This window comes from Drosophila simulans, chromosome 4 (assembly GCF_016746395.2).
Source record: "Drosophila simulans strain w501 chromosome 4, Prin_Dsim_3.1, whole genome shotgun sequence".
In the NCBI taxonomy this organism is placed as follows: Eukaryota; Metazoa; Arthropoda; class Insecta; order Diptera; family Drosophilidae; genus Drosophila; species Drosophila simulans.
This window is the reverse complement of record NC_052524.2, coordinates 184,621-203,019: the sequence shown is the minus strand read 5'-3', so window position 1 is coordinate 203,019 and position 18,399 is coordinate 184,621. Positions and strand designations below refer to the sequence as shown.

The window sequence follows — 18,399 nt, the reverse complement described above, 5'->3', positions numbered from 1 at the left end:
CTTTCACTGTAAGACTAAAAATATAAATATATTACAATATTATACATGTTTAAGTTTGAACCCCAATATTTATTGCTCAAATATACAAGATTCGTTGAAAACTAGAAAGGTGGAGGGAGGAACTGCTGACCCATAAAAGAATATGAATTTTCGAGCAGGATCGCAATCCAAGTTGATCTGAAAAAAAGCTAATATTAGACACGCATGTTCTTAAACGCGCGCACGTTTGAAAACTATTATTCTTTTAGTTACACACAGACACAAAAAGCCGCAAAAAGATGTTAGGCCCAAACCTTCAAAAAAGTTTTGATTGGTTTTGACTTTATATTACAAATGAAACTTTTTGTAATTTATTTTTTGCATAACTCCATCTTATTCGCACTCCGACTAGAGTATCATTTGCTGCGCATGCAAATACCAAAAATTTTGGTAAAATTCAATAATTTCCAAAATTTCGTTGTGTAATTGTTTATTTACCATAGTTCTCAATAACATTGTCCTTCTTCTATTAACACAAAAGCTGATTTTGATGTATTATTATAATTATTATCCGGATTGCAAACACTATTGCGAATAATCTTATTTACATTCGCCTTTAAAATTCGAAAATTTACTTCTCCATAATCGAGATTGCTGTATAGAAAAATTGGTAGTCGGTTACTTATAAGCCATACATTTTGATCTTTTTCTTTGTCTACTTTTAAATCATTTGGAAATTGAATAAGATTTGAGTTTTCCAAATTATGAAATTTTCCCAAATGTGCTCGAGTGTATGGTTTCGATGTATCCCAGCATCCAATATCATCTTGATGAACTTGTGTAAAAAACATAATGCCATTCCTTGTAACTCCTGTTGTAGATGATTGAGAATTATATCCGCGGTCTCCAATTGGTATGAAGTACTTGGCGTACTCTTGAGTATTCGTTTGCCACACAGATTCGTTGAGCAAGAGATTAATAGGCACCATGAACTCCTAAATGAGAAAGTATTATAATCATAATTATTATTATTATATCAGTTACTCGTAGAGTATAAGGGATTGCTAGTTTGGTAAATACAAATGAAACAGAAGGAGGCCTTTTCGGACCCTACAAACTGCAGATAATTAGCCTACTTAAGAACAATTTAAATTATTAAGTACCAATTTAGTAAAAATTTAGTAAGACTGATCAAGTGTTGAGCTGTAGGAGGGATTTTTATTTAGACAATAAAGACAGTAAGAAGTGTTTTAATAAAGGTTTATTTATAATACATCTTGTTCGACTCCGACTTATAAATACCGGCTAAAATCTTTAAAACTGAATAATTAATTTGTGTAGAAACGAACCGTGATGTAAGCTTCTGACTGAAATAATTATAATTTCTGCAAGATTATAATGCACGCATTGAGATCCTTAGTTTCTTGTCTTATCTTTAGACTCACCTTGAAACTTGCCATTGGATGAAAATAAAGAACGCGTTCCATTATTTTCCTATTGTAATATATACTCATTCCAAAAACACCATCCAGCCATTGAAAATTTAATCCGTAAACATTAAAATCCGAAGCAACGGGATCCGGATAAAAGTTATAGTTGGTCACGCGCCAGCTTCGGTTTTTTGATAGGCTGTAAACAACAAGACCAAATCTCCATACATCCGATACGATAGCATGCGCATCATCGCAATCTTCTCCAATATCCACAACAATATTGGAGTGCAACGAATCTTGTTTCACATGAGAGGCTTCCAAATTGTATCGAACAATCAGTTCGTCACTATTAAGATCATACACAACAATTTTTGGTGGGCAGATCTGATTTAAGTTTATTGTAGCATTGACAATTCCAGAATCAATTAGCCAAATTCGATTACACCTATCTACAGCTGTTCGATAAACTGACATTAGTTTTGAGCAGTCAGGATTGTTTGGATTTCCATGAGCCTCCCAGTTCGGATACGGCTTTATTGCCGGGCTTGACTCTTTTGGAGGAAACGGCAGTGTACCTAAGCTGGCAGGCACACCATTCTTCCAACGGGGAGTTGTCACAAACAGGCGGTTATTATGGACATCAATGCCTAAAGGTAAATTATTTTTTGGTACAAAGTCTCTGTAAATATTAATATATTGTAATAATTAGTCAGTAACTTCAGCGCAGTACACTAGCACATTAAGCCATAATAATCCTTTAGTCCGATAGTCCTTATAGTAGAATAAGAGGGTATACTAAATTCGTTTCCGAACATATTCTATATAGCCATATATACTATATTCTTGATCAGGATCAATAGCCGAGTCGAACTGTCCGCCGGTCTTTCCGTCTGTATAAACGTCAAGATCTCAGGAACTAAAAAAAATCTAGAAGGCTGAGATTAAGCATATATCGCAAGTTTGATGTCTCTTGTTGCCACGCCCATTCTAACGCACAAGAACTACCCAGTCCACGCCTACACTTTAGAAATTTTTTTTGACTCTTCTTCGTTCTATTGTTTGTCTCGCCAATTTCTATAGGTGTACTAAAAAAAATTTTGGCTACGCCCCTCCCAACACCAACTCACCGCCGGTCATGACTGCAATTATGAACAATTTTGAATTCATTTTTCTTATTTTATTCCCCAATATCTATCGCTATCACAGAAAAATAATAACTCAAAGAAGCTTGTTTCGGAAAAATCGAATTTATTAAATTTAAAAGCTGGAATAGTTGCCCGTTTTTTGAAAATGTTTGCCCACCAACTAGTTTTTGTTTTGCCCACGTCCAGTTTTTGAGATATGAATTTTCGAAAAAGTTCAAAAATTTTCGAAAATCAAAAATTTAATTTTTTCAATTTTTTTTTTTTTAAATTGCAATAACATCATTTGCCCACGTTTGCCCACCCTTTAAAATTTTCAAAAAATGTATACTTCAGAAAATAGAAGACATTCAATTTTACCTCGGTCTACTGAGAGAATAAAGCGTTTGACCAAAGACACTAGAATTCTAGTGTCTTTGGTTTGACCATCTATTAAAACGATTTTTCGATTGCCCACACTTAAAAAATATCCAATTCCGCTTGCTTCCACCTCTTTAAAATAAAAATGTTTACTATAAAACGGTTGCCCATCCTTCAAAAAATTGCGATTGCCCATCCTTCAAAATTACTTTTTTTCGTTTGCCCATCCTTTAAAATTCGTTTTTAACGTTTGCCCATCGTTTAAACTTAGTTTTTTCGTTAGCCCACCTCTTTAAAATAAATATTTTCAGTTAAAAACGTTTGCCCACCCCTTAAAAATGGTTTTTTCGATTTTATACCTATAAAACCAAATTTGTACATATGTATGTAATAACTGCAAGTTGCGCCAATTTACATATGTATCTTAGTATCGGCGGACAGAAGCACTTATATGATTATGATGAACATACATACGGAGATCGCGACCCGTTACATGGTTTTTTTCATTAATATTTATATAATGTCAATCGCTTACAATTTATCAATTTTTCTTAATCATTGATCAATTTCATGCAAGTTTTTATGAACACATATATATATAGTTTTTTGTATATATATATATTTATGTACATACATAAATGTGTTCATCATAATCATATATTAGTGCTTCTGTCCGCCGATCCTAAGATACATATGTGAAAATGAGCAAACGATTCCAGCTTTTAAATTTCAAAAATTCGTTTTTTCCGAGCCCAGCTTCTTTGAGCTAAAAATATTGGATTTTCGCGTTAGCATTTTCCTTAGCTGAGTAACGGGATTCTGATAGTCGGGGATCTCGACTAGCATTGTCTCCATTAGGATATATTCATTAATATTAACGATATGGATGAGACCCACTGTATGTTTCGAATAATAAGAAAATATTTATAAGAACTTGTCTCCTATAGATTCCGCAGTTCTACTAGGTTAGTATCAAGGAATGCGACCATAGCACGCACTCTTGTTGTCATAAAAATCCATCATATGAGAGCAGTGTATAATGCGTCATTAAAACATAGTGTGTTTAATCTTTTCCAACATAAGTGGTTTTAAGTCACAGTGACTGACATTTTAGCCAATTTGTGGTCGTTCTGATAAAAAATTTGATATGAGGGATTGGACTGTATTAGTGCCGATATAGTCATGCTACCGAACGACATAAACATAGAGGTCACGGAACTTCTCGAAAGGTTTATCGTACCTAGACAGTACACTGCCAAACATATCATTTTGCCTGCTACTCGTGGAGTAAATCGGTATGCTGGATTCGTTGAAAAGTGTGTAACAGGTTGAAGGAAGCCTCCCAGTCCATATAATTATATTTTTGATTCCTATTGATATCAAAAAATTATGAAGACTCTCGTTCGGTCTTCCACTAGCTAAGAAACGGACTACTCGACTAAAGTATTCTCTCTTGCTATACCCTTTACTCGGAGAGTAAAAATTTGTTGAAAAGTATGTAACCGGCAGAAAGAAACTTTACCCAATATCTATCGATATCCAGCAAAAATGATAAAATTTCGCCTTTGCATTCACACTAGCTAAGTAACGGGTATCTGATCTGACTATAGCATTCTCTCTTGTTTTTAAAGAAAAGTTAATCTAAATAACAAGCCAAAATTAATATGGAACAAAAAATTTCTGGAAAAAAGTACTTACTTGTCTCCCATTCTAATCAATTAAAACCGGAAATGGTATGTTTTAACAAAGCTTCGCCCTATGCCAGTACTCATAATTTTTATGCAGATAGCTCTATGATATTAGTTTGCACAAAAAAGGACGGATAGACATAGCAATTTTGGCATTTTTAATGGTGGTGGTTTTTATTAGTCTTGTAAGTTTGTATGCATTTGATAAAAAAAACTTTTTGCCACGCCCAATCTAACGCTCACAAGCCGCCCAAAACTGCCACGACCACAATTTTGAAAAAAGTTTTGATATTTTTTCATGTTTTTATCAGTGTTGTAATTTTCTATGGATTTTAATACTACTACAATTTGATATTAATGTTAATACATTTTTCAAATTATCGTTTGATTTTTAAGAAACTGTTATAAGCAAAGTGTTTTGTTACCCATTTAAAATAGATTGTTGGCGTTGCACAAAAGTTGAGTATAGGAAATCCAAATATTTCCATTCATAAACAATCTCCAGTTTACTTTCACTCTGTAAGTTTTGCGAAAACGAGTGTGGAGTATATTCATAGCCATCAAGTGTTTGGAAAACTGGTTGAACACTTAAGTTTCCATTTAAAGTCTTCAATAAAAAAATTAACTGTGTAATTATATTAAAGATAGTCCTTAACTGCATCATAACTGCATAAAAGTAAAATAATTCTCAAAAATTTACTCTATGGAATCAATCGACCAGATCGAGCAACGTTTAAAGACTGATTTTATGTATGTATAAAATCTCTTTTACAGGTTTATGCAGGTCAGAGCTTTTTTTTTTAAGGTATGGAGTCAATGCTTAAGCTTTGTTTTTGGCAAAAGCTTATTAAACTATGTAGGTATGTATATATGTGCTGTCTTGATCTTCACCAGCCGAAATCGTTTGAATTTGTAACAATAAGCTCTCAGTATTAACAAAAATTTAAACATTCATCAATTTTTCTAAATGGTTTTCATTGGCCTAAGGAAATTTAGAAAAACAGCTATCATTTCAATTACAGTAAAAGTTTTTTCAAGATAAATCAAAATTAAATTATTGATAATAAATAATTAATTACAAAATAAAGAGCTCAGTAGATTTGTTTAATTTTAATGTAAGTTAAAATATTTATATATGGAAACAAATTTTTGATGTTACTTTTTATAATTGGCGTTTGGTATTTTGATGGACCTCTTGTTACATGACGGCATTTATATTGAGTCCACTAAATATTGGATTGTATTAACGTTTTACCAAATTGAATTCCACAATTAAATTAATCTCCTTCACTCCGAGATATTCTAATAAGCTTTAAATAAATAAATAGATATTTTTATAAAGCGTGCTGAATGAATTTAAAGGTTGGCATCAGATCCTTGCATGTTGATCGTCTCTTTTTTCACCTCGTCAAGAGTTTGTTTTGTTTGATGGATAATCAGGGTAAATATTAGGTATGTTGTTGATCTAGATTGCAAGCCAATTCTAAGCTCTTTGTTTCCTCTTTCCCTCTATCTGTGTAACAGGTATTCTTATAGTCAAGCGATTCGACAATTGACTTTAAATTATGTATTAAAAAATATGAAATATAAATATATAATAAAAAATTTCAATTTTAAAACGACGGCCATAGTTAAGTAGGTAAGGAAGTTCGAGATATATACTTATGTAAATTGATTATATCTTAAACGTTTTCTGCTACCTTAAGCTAGTTCCAATAAATCACATTGCTCCAATTCACAAAACCTAGGATTAGCAATTAAAAGTGTGTTTAATGACAAAATATAACAGCAGGTCGTCGTACAAAGATTTATTTTTATGTACGTACATACATGTAACATATAGCGTAGGCTTATATACATACATATGTACATACATATGAGAAACATCTTGCCATGGCACCCCCACACGCGTTTCAGTCTTAAATCCTCTTCGTTCTAAAATTGTATATTTGTTCTTAAGTATACATATGTACATACCAAACATATACAAACATGCATGTGTGCGCTGCTAGGAGACTGAGATAATTCCAGATAGCGTATGCACACGAGCGTTCTTTATTTTCTCGTTCATTGCCTGACCTGTTCATTTAAAGCTCCCTTCTTTTTATTAATTTTATTTTTTGCTCGGATTAGATATCTGAACCCGATATGTTTTATAAAGTATGTGCATTTATGTGTGTTTTGATAGTTGGAGGTCATGTCACCACCACAATAGCCACTGGTAAGTAATGTGTATACTTGCGTTTATGTCAATAGATTATTTATATACCTCAGTACAGAACCCGCACATTGTATATTTTGGGCAAATCATTAAAATTGTATTAAATTAGTTATAAAGTTATTAAGTTATTATATATATATTTATATATATATTAATTATTAATTATTAAGTTATTAAGTTATTAAGTTATTAAGTTATTAAGTTATTAAGTTATTAAGTTATTAAGTTATTAAGTTATTAAGTTATTAAGTTATTAAGTTATTAAGTTATTAAGTTATAAGTTATTAAGTTATTAAGTTATTAAGTTATTAAGTTATTAAGTTATTAAGTTATTAAGTTATTAAGTTATTAAGTTATTAAGTTATTAAGTTATTAAGTTATTAAGTTATTAAGTTATTAAGTTATTAAGTTATTAAGTTATTAAGTTATTAAGTTATTAAGTTATTAAGTTATTAAGTTATTAAGTTATTAAGTTATTATTAAGTTATTAAGTTATTAAGTTATTAAGTTATTAAGTTATTAAGTTATTAAGTTATTAAGTTATTAAGTTATTAAGTTATTAAGTTATTAAGTTATTAAGTTTATTAAGTTATTAAGTTATTTTTTTTTTTTTTATTTTATTAAGTTATTAAGTTATTAAGTTATTAATTTTTTTTTTTTTTTTTTTTTTTTTTTTTTTTTTTTATTAAGTTATTAAGTTATTAAGTTATTAAGTTATTAAGTTATTAAGTTATTAAGTTATTAAGTTATTAAGTTATTAAGTTATTAAGTTATTAAGTTATTAAGTTATTAAGTTATTAAGTTATTAAGTTATTAAGTTATTAAGTTATTAAGTTATTAAGTTATTAAGTTATTAAGTTATTAAGTTATTAAGTTATTAAGTTATTAAGTTATTAAGTTATTAAGTTATTAAGTTATTAAGTTATTAAGTTATTAAGTTATTAAGTTATTAAGTTATTAAGTTATTAAGTTATTAAGTTATTAAGTTATTAAGTTATTAAGTTATTAAGTTATTAAGTTATTAAGTTATTAAGTTATTAAGTTATTAAGTTATTAAGTTATTAAGTTATTAAGTTATTAAGTTATTAAGTTATTAAGTTATTAAGTTATTAAGTTATTAAGTTATTAAGTTATTAAGTTATTAAGTTATTAAGTTATTAAGTTATTAAGTTATTAAGTTATTAAGTTATTAAGTTATTAAGTTATTAATTTTAAGTTATTAAGTTATTAAGTTATTAAGTTATTAAGTTATTAAGTTTTATTATTAAGTTATTAAGTTATTAAGTTATTAAGTTATTAAGTTATTAAGTTATTAAGTTATTAAGTTATTAAGTTATTAAGTTATTAAGTTATTAAGTTATTAAGTTATTAAGTTATTAAGTTATTAAGTTATTAAGTTATTAAGTTATTAAGTTATTAAGTTATTAAGTTATTAAGTTATTAAGTTATTAAGTTATTAAGTTATTAAGTTATTAAGTTATTAAGTTATTAAGTTATTAAGTTATTAAGTTATTAAGTTATTAAGTTATTAAGTTATTAAGTTATTAAGTTATTAAGTTATTAAGTTATTAAGTTATTAAGTTATTAAGTTATTAAGTTATTAAGTTATTAAGTTATTAAGTTATTAAGTTATTAAGTTATTAAGTTATTAAGTTATTAAGTTATTAAGTTATTAAGTTATTAAGTTATTAAGTTATTAAGTTATTAAGTTATTAAGTTATTAAGTTATTAAGTTATTAAGTTATTAAGTTATTAAGTTATTAAGTTATTAAGTTATTAAGTTATTAAGTTATTAAGTTATTAAGTTATTAAGTTATTAAGTTATTAAGTTATTAAGTTATTAAGTTATTAAGTTATTAAGTTATTAAAGTTATTTTATTAAGTTATTAAGTTATTAAGTTATTAAGTTATTAAGTTATTAAGTTATTAAGTTATTAAGTTATTAAGTTATTAAGTTATTAAGTTATTAAGTTATTAAGTTATTAAGTTATTTAAGTTATTAAGTTATTAAGTTATTAAGTTATTAAGTTATTAAGTTATTAAGTTATTAAGTTATTAAGTTATTAAGTTATTAAGTTATTTAAGTTATTAAGTTATTAAGTTATTAAGTTATTAAGTTATTAAGTTATTAAGTTATTAAGTTATTAAGTTATTAAGTTATTAAGTTATTAAGTTATTAAGTTATTAAGTTATTAAGTTATTTAAGTTATTAAGTTATTAAGTTTATTAAGTTATTAAGTTATTAAGTTATTAAGTTATTAAGTTATTAAGTTATTAAGTTATTAAGTTATTAAGTTATTAAGTTATTAAGTTATTAAGTTATTAAGTTTTATTTAAGTTATTAAGTTATTAAGTTATTAAGTTATTAGTTATTAATTATTAAGTTATTATAGTTTATTAAGTTATTTAAAGTTATTAAGTTTATTAAGTTATTAAGTTATTAAGTTTATTATTAAGTTATTAGTTTTAGTTATTAAGTTATTAGTTATTAGTTATTAAGTTATTAAGTTATTAAGTTATTAAGTTATTAAGTTATTAAGTTATTAAGTTATTAAGTTATTAAGTTATTAAGTTATTAAGTTATTAAGTTATTAAGTTATTAAGTTATTAAGTTATTAAGTTATTAAGTTATTAAGTTATTAAGTTATTAAGTTATTAAGTTATTAAGTTATTAATTATTAAGTTATTAAGTTATTAAGTTATTAAGTTATTAAGTTATTAAGTTATTAAGTTATTAAGTTATTAAGTTATTAAGTTATTAAGTTATTAAGTTATTAAGTTATTAAGTTATTAAGTTATTAAGTTATTAAGTTATTAAGTTATTAAGTTATTAAGTTATTAAGTTATTAAGTTATTAATTATTAAGTTATTAAGTTATTAAGTTATTAAGTTATTAAGTTATTAAGTTATTAAGTTATTAAGTTATTAAGTTATTAGTTATTAAGTTATTAAGTTATTAAGTTATTAAGTTTTTTATTAAGTTATTAAGTTATTAAGTTATTAAGTTATTAAGTTATTAAGTTATTAAGTTATTAAGATATTAAGTTAAGTTAGTGATTTTATAAGTTATTAATGTATTAAGTTATTAAGTTATTAATGTTAGGCTTTTAGGTTATAACCATATTGAGGTATTTGGATTTCTAATATCAACTTGATAAATGATATTCAAAAAGTGACGAAAAAGAATGATAGAGCTTCGGAAAGACCGTCAAAAGGACATGACCATATGGACTCATGTGTTGATACTGAATAAGAATACATACATTTTGACTTTTACCAATATATACTTTAAATGGCTTAAAATATCCGATGATCAAGCCAAAGTAAAAGTTTTATTTTATTTTAAGACAGCATATCGGGTTATATCCGAAAATGCTGTATAAATGGACTTCGGCATGCTCGTACGACCGCCTCTTGCAAAAATATCGACATAGCCCCAACAATAATCCCGCAGCTTTGGCTTGGACTTTGTCACTCTACACTTGAAGTGTGCTGTTCTCGAGAACTGGACCATCAAGATTGCGAGCTAGGTCGACTGGCTGCTTTAGACGGTACTCGCTGTGACAGAGAAGGAAATGTAACATCTAGCTCCTACGCAACATGTTGTCGTTCTTGTCAAATCGGATTAGCAGTTAAAGCGAGTAAAGCCAACTGCAAAGATCCATTATTTTCATTTCTTTTCTCAATTGAATCATACCGAGCGTGCTGTTATGGATCTGCTGATTTTAACGACAAGCCCGTTATCGAAAAAATCGATAAGGCTAATTCTATTAATGATGAAGGTGAATTGCCGTTTGTTTCTGAAGAGGATATGAATGTAACTATTGTTCTTACCGGAGATGGTAAGTAAATATTCTTTGTGTATCATTTAAAGTCATAATTAATTGTACTTATTGGCAGATGACATATGTGGAAAAATTGAAAACCTTTGCGCTCACATATGCGAAAACACTTTCGACGCATACCAATGTAAGTGCCACCCCGGGTTTATGTTAGATAATAACAACGTAACATGCTCTCCGATGAAAACCCAAATATGTCCCAGCGGGTACAATTTAGATAAACTGGATAACAAATGCATTGACATTGATGAATGCCGGGAAGATCTTCATGACTGCAAATCATCCCAATATTGCCATAATACGAATGGCGGATACCACTGCTTAAATGTGAAAGCAAAAGACTGTCCACCAGGATTTTATTATGAGCATGATTACGACGCATGTAAAGGTAATTTTAAAGTCTGTTTCAAATGCAGATTAAACTAGATAGTCACTCGACTATCAGTTTTACTATGCTAGGATGACTAATGGGATATTTCAAAATTTTGTCGACATATCCGTAGTAGAGAAATATTAAAATTTATAAAATAAACACATTCCACCCACACATGTGGGCGGCTTTCGGACGCGTCCGTGGCTAAAATTTTGTATCATATTTATTTAAAACACTAACAATTAAACAACAAAAATTACAACCTTTCCTAAAAGTGTCGGGAGTGCCAGTTTTGGCGGTTTGTGGGCGTGAAATAAAGTTGCACACACCTTTTACATATTTTTCAATATGTCGTGTATACCCTTTATCTCTGCGAGTACGGGTATAAGCTATGTATCGGGTCGGGTATCTGAAAGCTTACAAAACCTATATGTAGCATTGTATTATTTTAGTTTTTGATGAGTCATAGTAATTATAAAGCTAACAATCGGATATCTAAAAATTAAAATTCCTATCTATATAGCATTCCTTTAATTTTATTATTTTAGCTTTTTTAATTTGAAGTGCGTTCTATTCACTTAGATGATTACAAATGCAAAGATCGTAAATGCGTTAAAGTTCAAACTTGCGATAAAGGGTTCAGCTTGCATAACGGTACCTGTTCCGATATTGACGAGTGCTCACATAAATCATTAAACAACTGTCATGGCATAAGTAATCAGGAATGTATTAACACAGTGGGAAGTTATTCCTGCAATTGCCTGCCTGGATTTAATTTGGATGGTACATTAAATAAGTGTGTTGGTAAGTACGTTTTTTCAGTAAAATAAGTATTGTTATTTATTTTGACTTCCATAGATATAAATGAATGTTCAATAAATAATCACAACTGCCTTCCAACTCAGAGATGTGATAACACGATCGGATCATACATATGCACGGTATATTAATCTGTTTACAACATGTTGCTTTTGTTACATCCTGTATTTTATATAGCGCCTACAAAGCTGCGGAACAGGCTATACCTTAAATGCAGAAACGGGGAATTGTGACGGTGAGACAAAATATATAAAAAATATCATTTCTATATAAAAAAAAGGTCAAAAGCCGCTAAAACAACAATTTTGTGTTAAGAACATAATATTTTTAATAATTCCTATCATTGGCTGAATAAAATTTAGGCATATTAAAGCTCCCGGTCTTTAAAATTACTTGGAAAGATTTCTGTTCTACAGGCAACAATTTAGGAGCCTTTCACCCATCCAACATAACGAGGGTATAGTCCTCATAATCCCAAAATCTTTTCTTTGACTAATATTATTTTTACGGTTCAGTATCGAAATTACAACCTGCAAATGATGCGCAAAAAATTGAATATTGTTGATGTATCTTAATGAACTTGTATGCTTTTTAGTTTCTGCAACGTTTTAAATAAATTCACTTTGAATACAGAAATGTGGCAGGAATATATTATCTTCTTCTCCAATTCCTTCTGTATTCACTAACTTAGTATTTCTTAGTATTACTAGCTCTCCTTTTTTTTAAAAACTTTAGCTGTAAAAATGTTTTAAGTATCTACATGGGGCTAGAGACTTATGCTATATGTCGTTACAAAGACATTTTCAAATGCTATCTTTGTATTTTTCAAGCGATTTTTGTTTTACCGCGATTAAAAAACTTGAATAATAGTGTGGCAAATGAGTAAATTTAAAAGTAATTTATAGTGTAATTGTAAACAGTCAAGTACAAATTAAATTTTGTTGATATCAGGAAGTTTTGTTCCTTGCCTCGTCAAGCGGTTTTTGGTTTGGTTCTTACGTATACTGTTTTTCTTTACACTATATTTTAATTGATAATGCGATGAAGTTAGAATTCCTGTTGTTCCTGACACCAATTTTCTTTAAAGATGATGATGAATGCACGCTTAGAACACATAACTGTCCTTCAAACTATAATTGTCACAACACGAGGGGATCATTCCGATGTTATAGAAAAATCACAACAACGTTAACAACAAGAACGACATTAACTACAGTTCCGCCCTTATCTTTGGGGAACGCACGAAGAGGTTTTACTATCCGATACCCATACCCATTAGCTGTACATCCGGAATATTCGCAAAACAACGATTCTTTTTCTACAAATCGGCGTGCAGACTGCTCCCCTGGATTTTATAGGAATACTCTTGGTGCATGCATAGGTAAGTGGTAAAAATGAATGTCGTTACCGTTAGGGCCGTAGATCTTAACAATTACACAGTTGGTTGGTTCAAAAAACATCGACTAGCATACATAAAAATAAAGCTAAATGATCTTTACATTAGCATACTGGAACGTCTGTGAGACGCTGCTTTTTATTGTGGTTACAAGGAAAATGTTTCCTAGCATATGAAAATGTTCTCTTAGAAATATGTAGCTTATACTTTTCCAGGAATATATTGAATAAGTTAAATAAGTTTATGTCAAATGTAACCTATGCTTTTCGAAAAAAAAACGATTATAAATGTTATTATCGATTTTAATTACCATTTTTTTGGAAGATACAAATGAATGCATGGAACAAAATCCCTGCGGAAACCATGAACGATGCATTAACACAAATGGACATTTCCGCTGCGAAAGCCTGCTCCAGTGCTCGCCCGGCTACAAATCAACAGTGGACGGTAAATCTTGCATAGGTAGGTGGCCATTTTGAATTATCGTCGCGTTATTTATAAAAAATTCATAACATTCAAAAATGTGTTATGTCATGAAAATTGTAATCGTTTAAAGGATCTAAATGTGTGGGCGTGGCAGTTGACAAATAGAAATTTACAAAACGAATAAGAAAATAAAAAATAAATAATAATAATAATAAATATATCAAAATATTTTTCAAAAGTGTGAGCGAACTTATGAACTTATATAACTGAGACGCTACAGGAAAACACATTCTCCGCCAACAGCGTTTTCATCGCTAAAAACCAAACCAGCGGAAGCCACTCTTTAAGTTTGAACTTGAACCAATAAAAAGCCTCTTATAAAACGAACAGCCAATTTATAAACTCTAGAAAATCCGTCTTCACCAAAGAATAAACAGTGTGAGGCCATATCAATGTATACCTACATGACACCATCGAAAAAAAATCCTGTCCTATACCCAGCAATACCAAAGTAACATTAGCAAGTGCGCTAAGCGTAAAACTGGTCAAAATTATTGGCTATCAGTACAGCAAGGAACAAAAACTGAAGCCATGATGCAAGCTTTGCAACAGAGCATTGTGATGTTTATGCGGACCACTATCATGATATGCATCATATATGATATATAAGTATATGCTACTGAAACCAATCTGGACCTCAGAGCTATGGGGGAATGCTGGCAACACTGAGATCGTACAGCCAGGACAATGAAAGATTTTGAGAATCAGCAATTTAATAGGTTCGAAATGAAAACACCCAAAGAGTCTTGAACAGTCCACCAGTCATAAATGTTATCTCGAAACTCAAAGAAAAATACCACAGCATTGAAGATGGCAAAAACATCATGGTTACGCCCACTTTCGACGAAAGCAAGAGCTAGATACCGGGTATCGATCTCACGCGTTATTTGCGTCGTGTAATGTAATTACTATTATTATTATTGTACGCTGTAATTAATAATTTGTAAAATTAAGCTACAGGATATCAGCAATAGCTGCAATACATTTTTTCTGCATATAAGTTCGAATTTATTTACTAATTCTAACATTATAATTTTTCAATTAAGTATTTCCGTAATTCTTAAGGTATTCAATATTAATATTATTGTTATTGTATTGTATGTAAACTATTTTTTAATAGACATTGATGAGTGCGATACTGGTGAACACAATTGTGGCGAAGGACAGATTTGCCGTAATCGAAACGGTGGCTTTGTGTGCTCCTGCCCGATAGGTCATGAGCTCAAACGACACATTAGTGGTGCTAGTACATGTGTTGACACGAACGAATGCGCGCTAGAACAACGTGTATGTCCATTGAACGCCCAATGCTTTAACACCATTGGGGCTTACTACTGTGAGTGCAAAGCTGGCTTTCAAAAGAAATCTGATGGTAATAATAGCACACAATGTTTTGATATCGATGAGTGTCAAGTGATTCCGGGACTTTGTCAACAAAAATGTCTCAACTTTTGGGGAGGATATCGATGCACTTGTAACTCTGGATACCAACTAGGACCGGACAACCGGACATGCAATGATATAAATGAATGCGAAGTACATAAGGATTACAAACTATGTATGGGGTCTGTATTTACCAACATTTTTATAATACATTTTTGGTATTACTATTTTAAAAACATAATATTTTACATTATTTAAGATTATGCATTAACACTCCTGGATCGTATCAATGTTCCTGTCCACGTGGATATATGTTGGCTGCAGATATGAATACGTGTCGTGATGTCGACGAATGCGCAACAGATTCCATTAATCAAGTTTGTACTGGCCGGGTAAGTATTTATTGTTATTTCATGTATAGAGAGAAAGCCAAATACATAAACAAATTTCTTACTAGAAAATTCAGTTAAAACAAGGAAGTTAGATTCGGCAAGCTAATTTTTTTGCAGTAATTAAATATTTAAAAACTGAGCGAATATATTTCTAATAAGATCACTTTATGATACATACACTATTATTTCTCTGGAAAAAAAAATAGCATAGTTTCCAATGCTTTTGATAAAAAATGTGTCTTAATCGGTATTAACTATTGTAACTCCCTTTGCAGAGGGTACTTTATTTTCAATTAAAAGTATGTAACTCAGTGATATATATTCTTGGTCAATATCTACATCGTCGGTATAGCCAGTCTGCCCATTTATACACAACCTAACGCTGTCTGCATAAAATTTTTCAAGGAGTCTTTTATTTATTCCAGGATCGGGTAACGCGCCATATACACGTTACTCGATTATACCCGTTACTCGTAGAGTAAAAGGTTCGCTCAAAAATATGTAACAGATGAAGGAACGGTTGGCGACCCGGTAAAGAGTAGGGTCACAGCCAATGCGATCTGGCCATGTCCGTCTGTATGAAAGTCGAGATCTCGAGAACGAAATAAGCTAGAACGCAAATTATGAATAATTTCAGAGAGATACTCGTAGTCGCAGCGCTAGTTTGCTTACTGATATGTTTATACACAATTTTTACAAGAAAAAAAGTGTTTTTGGCTTTTCGAAGAGAGCTTGTATTATTTAATGAAACAGTATATATTTACACTATTTGTATTTTTATTTTTATGTAGAATGACATTTGCACCAATATCAGAGGAAGCTACAAGTGTACTACAGTAAATTGTCCACTTGGATACAGCATTGACCCAGAACAAAAAAAGTAAGTACTTTCACCTTTTATGTGTCACAAAAGAACAATTTTACGTATGTTTATAAAAAACTTTTTAAACTTAAAAAAGTTTAAGTCCATACTTGATGAGGAATGTTGAGGTTTTCACTTGTTAATTTAGTATTTATCACCACAATATTTTTAAATGTTCGATATGGCACTCTGGCTGAGAACGACTTAAGCTGGCTGTTAGCATGCCGGTCTTCGATGTCTAATAATCGTGTAAGAGAACGTCGTGATTTCGCTGGCGGAACTGTCGCGGCGAAACAGGGGCGGAAAATATAGGGATAGTTATCGTGTTCACTTTTTATCCTATACATTTTTCTCAATAACAATCTCTATGCTTTCTTAAATCCGTGCTTAAAGATTCCTTTAAGAGTTGGCAAATTGGAAACAAAGCGTTGCAAATATGTTCACTACCGTGAATTAAGAATCTGTGTATCGCTGGTAACAAGCATGTAATAACACTGACATAGCTTTACACTTTATGTATCAGTTTCATGAACGTACTCGTGAAATGATTCTACGTTGACGACAAAGCAACGCCCACTAACACTTAACGGCTCTTTTATAACCCCATTAATTTTCTGACAAAATATTACTGGTATTTCCAAAACCGGGCTTTTGTGTATCTATTAAACCAGCCTCAGTTTTCGACGAGTATAAAGTTTCGGAATAACACAATTCAATTGTGTTATTTAATTCACAGCTTTTAATTCATATGACATATGTGAGCACTTAAATTGCACACAAAGTGAGGTTTGGATATGCTTGAATGCAATGCTCAAAGGACCCTTAATGCCCTTGTAGGCCTTACTGTTTGACTTTTATAGCGAATTGTCGTTTAACAGTGTTTAATAATTTAAATTTTCCAAAAAGAAGTCATTACTTTGAGAAAAAAAATATTTCATAAAAATAATCTTAGGCTCGAAGTGCGGACTCAGCAATCATTGCCTTATTAATTTTTCACCCGTCGCAAGCTGAATACTCTGACAAAGTTTGTAATATAAAGTCATTTTTGAAATTTATTTTGTCATATTATTTACATAGATAACTATAACTATTTTAAAGCTATATTTAAATAATAAAAACGTGTGCACACATACAGTTGTCTGCTATGACTGTATGCGTAAAAAAGAGCTGTTCTCGGTAGCGCTATCCGCTCTCTCGCTCCTAAAAGAAAATTCGAGAGAGCCAGGACCCACCTCTAGAGCCACGCCGAAAAAATCGTGTGCCAAGAAATCGTATGGCGTTACGCGTCTTATTATTCTAGTGTCTTTGGTTGTACATTTGTTATTTTCGATTAGTTTCTTTTAAGTCTCCCCATTATATTCTTTGAATATGACTTTGGTCATAATATCATTTCTGTGAAATACTTTGTTGTTATTTAGGCCTGAAGAGTGTTATATAAGATTTTATATCGTTTTTTCTTGCAGCCGTTGCCGCCAGAATCTTAACTTTTGCGAAGGAGAAGAATGTTATACCCAACCGTCAGCTTTCACATATAATTTTATAACATTCGTTTCAAAGCTAATGATACCTCCAGAGGGTCGTACCATATTCACATTGAGAGGTCCACTTTGGTATGATAATATCGAATTTGATCTTAAAATTGTTCGCATACAATCAAACACCAATATTCAAAGGGCAACCGATGGGAGTTTTGAGTACGTATTTAAAAAAAAATATTTAGCTTAGATTTTACAATAAAGTGATTAAATTGTTAACAGCACTTTACAAAACAACAACCAAGTTAATGTGATATTAAAGAAATCATTGGAGGGTCCCCAGGACATCGAGTTGGAGTTAAGTATGACAGTGTACACAAACGGAATGCCTCGTGGAAAAAGTGTGGCAAAATTATTTCTGTTTGTTTCCCAACATACATTTTAAAAACAATAATATTTCATTTGCGGCGAACTTGTATACCTCTAGATTCCCTACAAATCTATATAGTAGGCACAAATAAAAATTATGCAGAAGAAATACATATATA

General features: G+C 30.2%; 2 protein-coding genes across 7 annotated transcripts; one reads left to right on the top strand and one right to left on the bottom strand.

The window, feature by feature from the left end:
- Window positions 1–452: 452 nt before the first annotated feature.
- Window positions 453–5,357, bottom strand: LOC6724692 (protein yellow). Of its 3 annotated transcripts, none has more exons than XM_039296137.2 (3): window positions 5,028–5,357; window positions 1,425–2,091; window positions 453–974 (listed from the first exon to the last, which is right to left on the bottom strand). In XM_039296137.2, the coding sequence occupies exons 1-3, from the start codon at window positions 5,264–5,266 to the stop codon at window positions 486–488; spliced, it is 1,395 nt and encodes a 464-aa protein (XP_039152071.1). In that variant the 5' UTR covers window positions 5,267–5,357; the 3' UTR covers window positions 453–485. The 3 variants fall into 3 exon arrangements, with proteins under 3 accessions (XP_039152071.1, XP_039152073.1, XP_039152072.1); XM_039296139.2 differs by having other exon boundaries at window positions 5,259–5,278; XM_039296138.2 differs by lacking the exon at window positions 5,028–5,357 and adding an exon at window positions 4,613–4,638.
- Window positions 5,358–6,595: 1,238 nt separating this feature from the next.
- Window positions 6,596–18,399, top strand: LOC27208655 (fibulin-1). 4 transcript variants are annotated; one of them, XM_016184219.3, is made up of 13 exons: window positions 6,596–6,823; window positions 10,171–10,665; window positions 10,724–11,053; window positions 11,621–11,842; window positions 11,897–11,979; window positions 12,035–12,092; window positions 12,945–13,238; window positions 13,578–13,715; window positions 14,860–15,304; window positions 15,382–15,514; window positions 16,306–16,394; window positions 17,840–18,070; window positions 18,134–18,399. In XM_016184219.3, the coding sequence occupies exons 1-13, from the start codon at window positions 6,751–6,753 to the stop codon at window positions 18,294–18,296; spliced, it is 2,754 nt and encodes a 917-aa protein (XP_016037224.2). In that variant the 5' UTR covers window positions 6,596–6,750; the 3' UTR covers window positions 18,297–18,399. The 4 variants fall into 4 exon arrangements, with proteins under 4 accessions (XP_016037224.2, XP_039152064.1, XP_039152063.1 ...); XM_039296130.2 differs by having other exon boundaries at window positions 6,598–6,823; window positions 10,175–10,665; window positions 11,603–11,842; XM_039296129.2 differs by having other exon boundaries at window positions 6,598–6,823; window positions 11,603–11,842.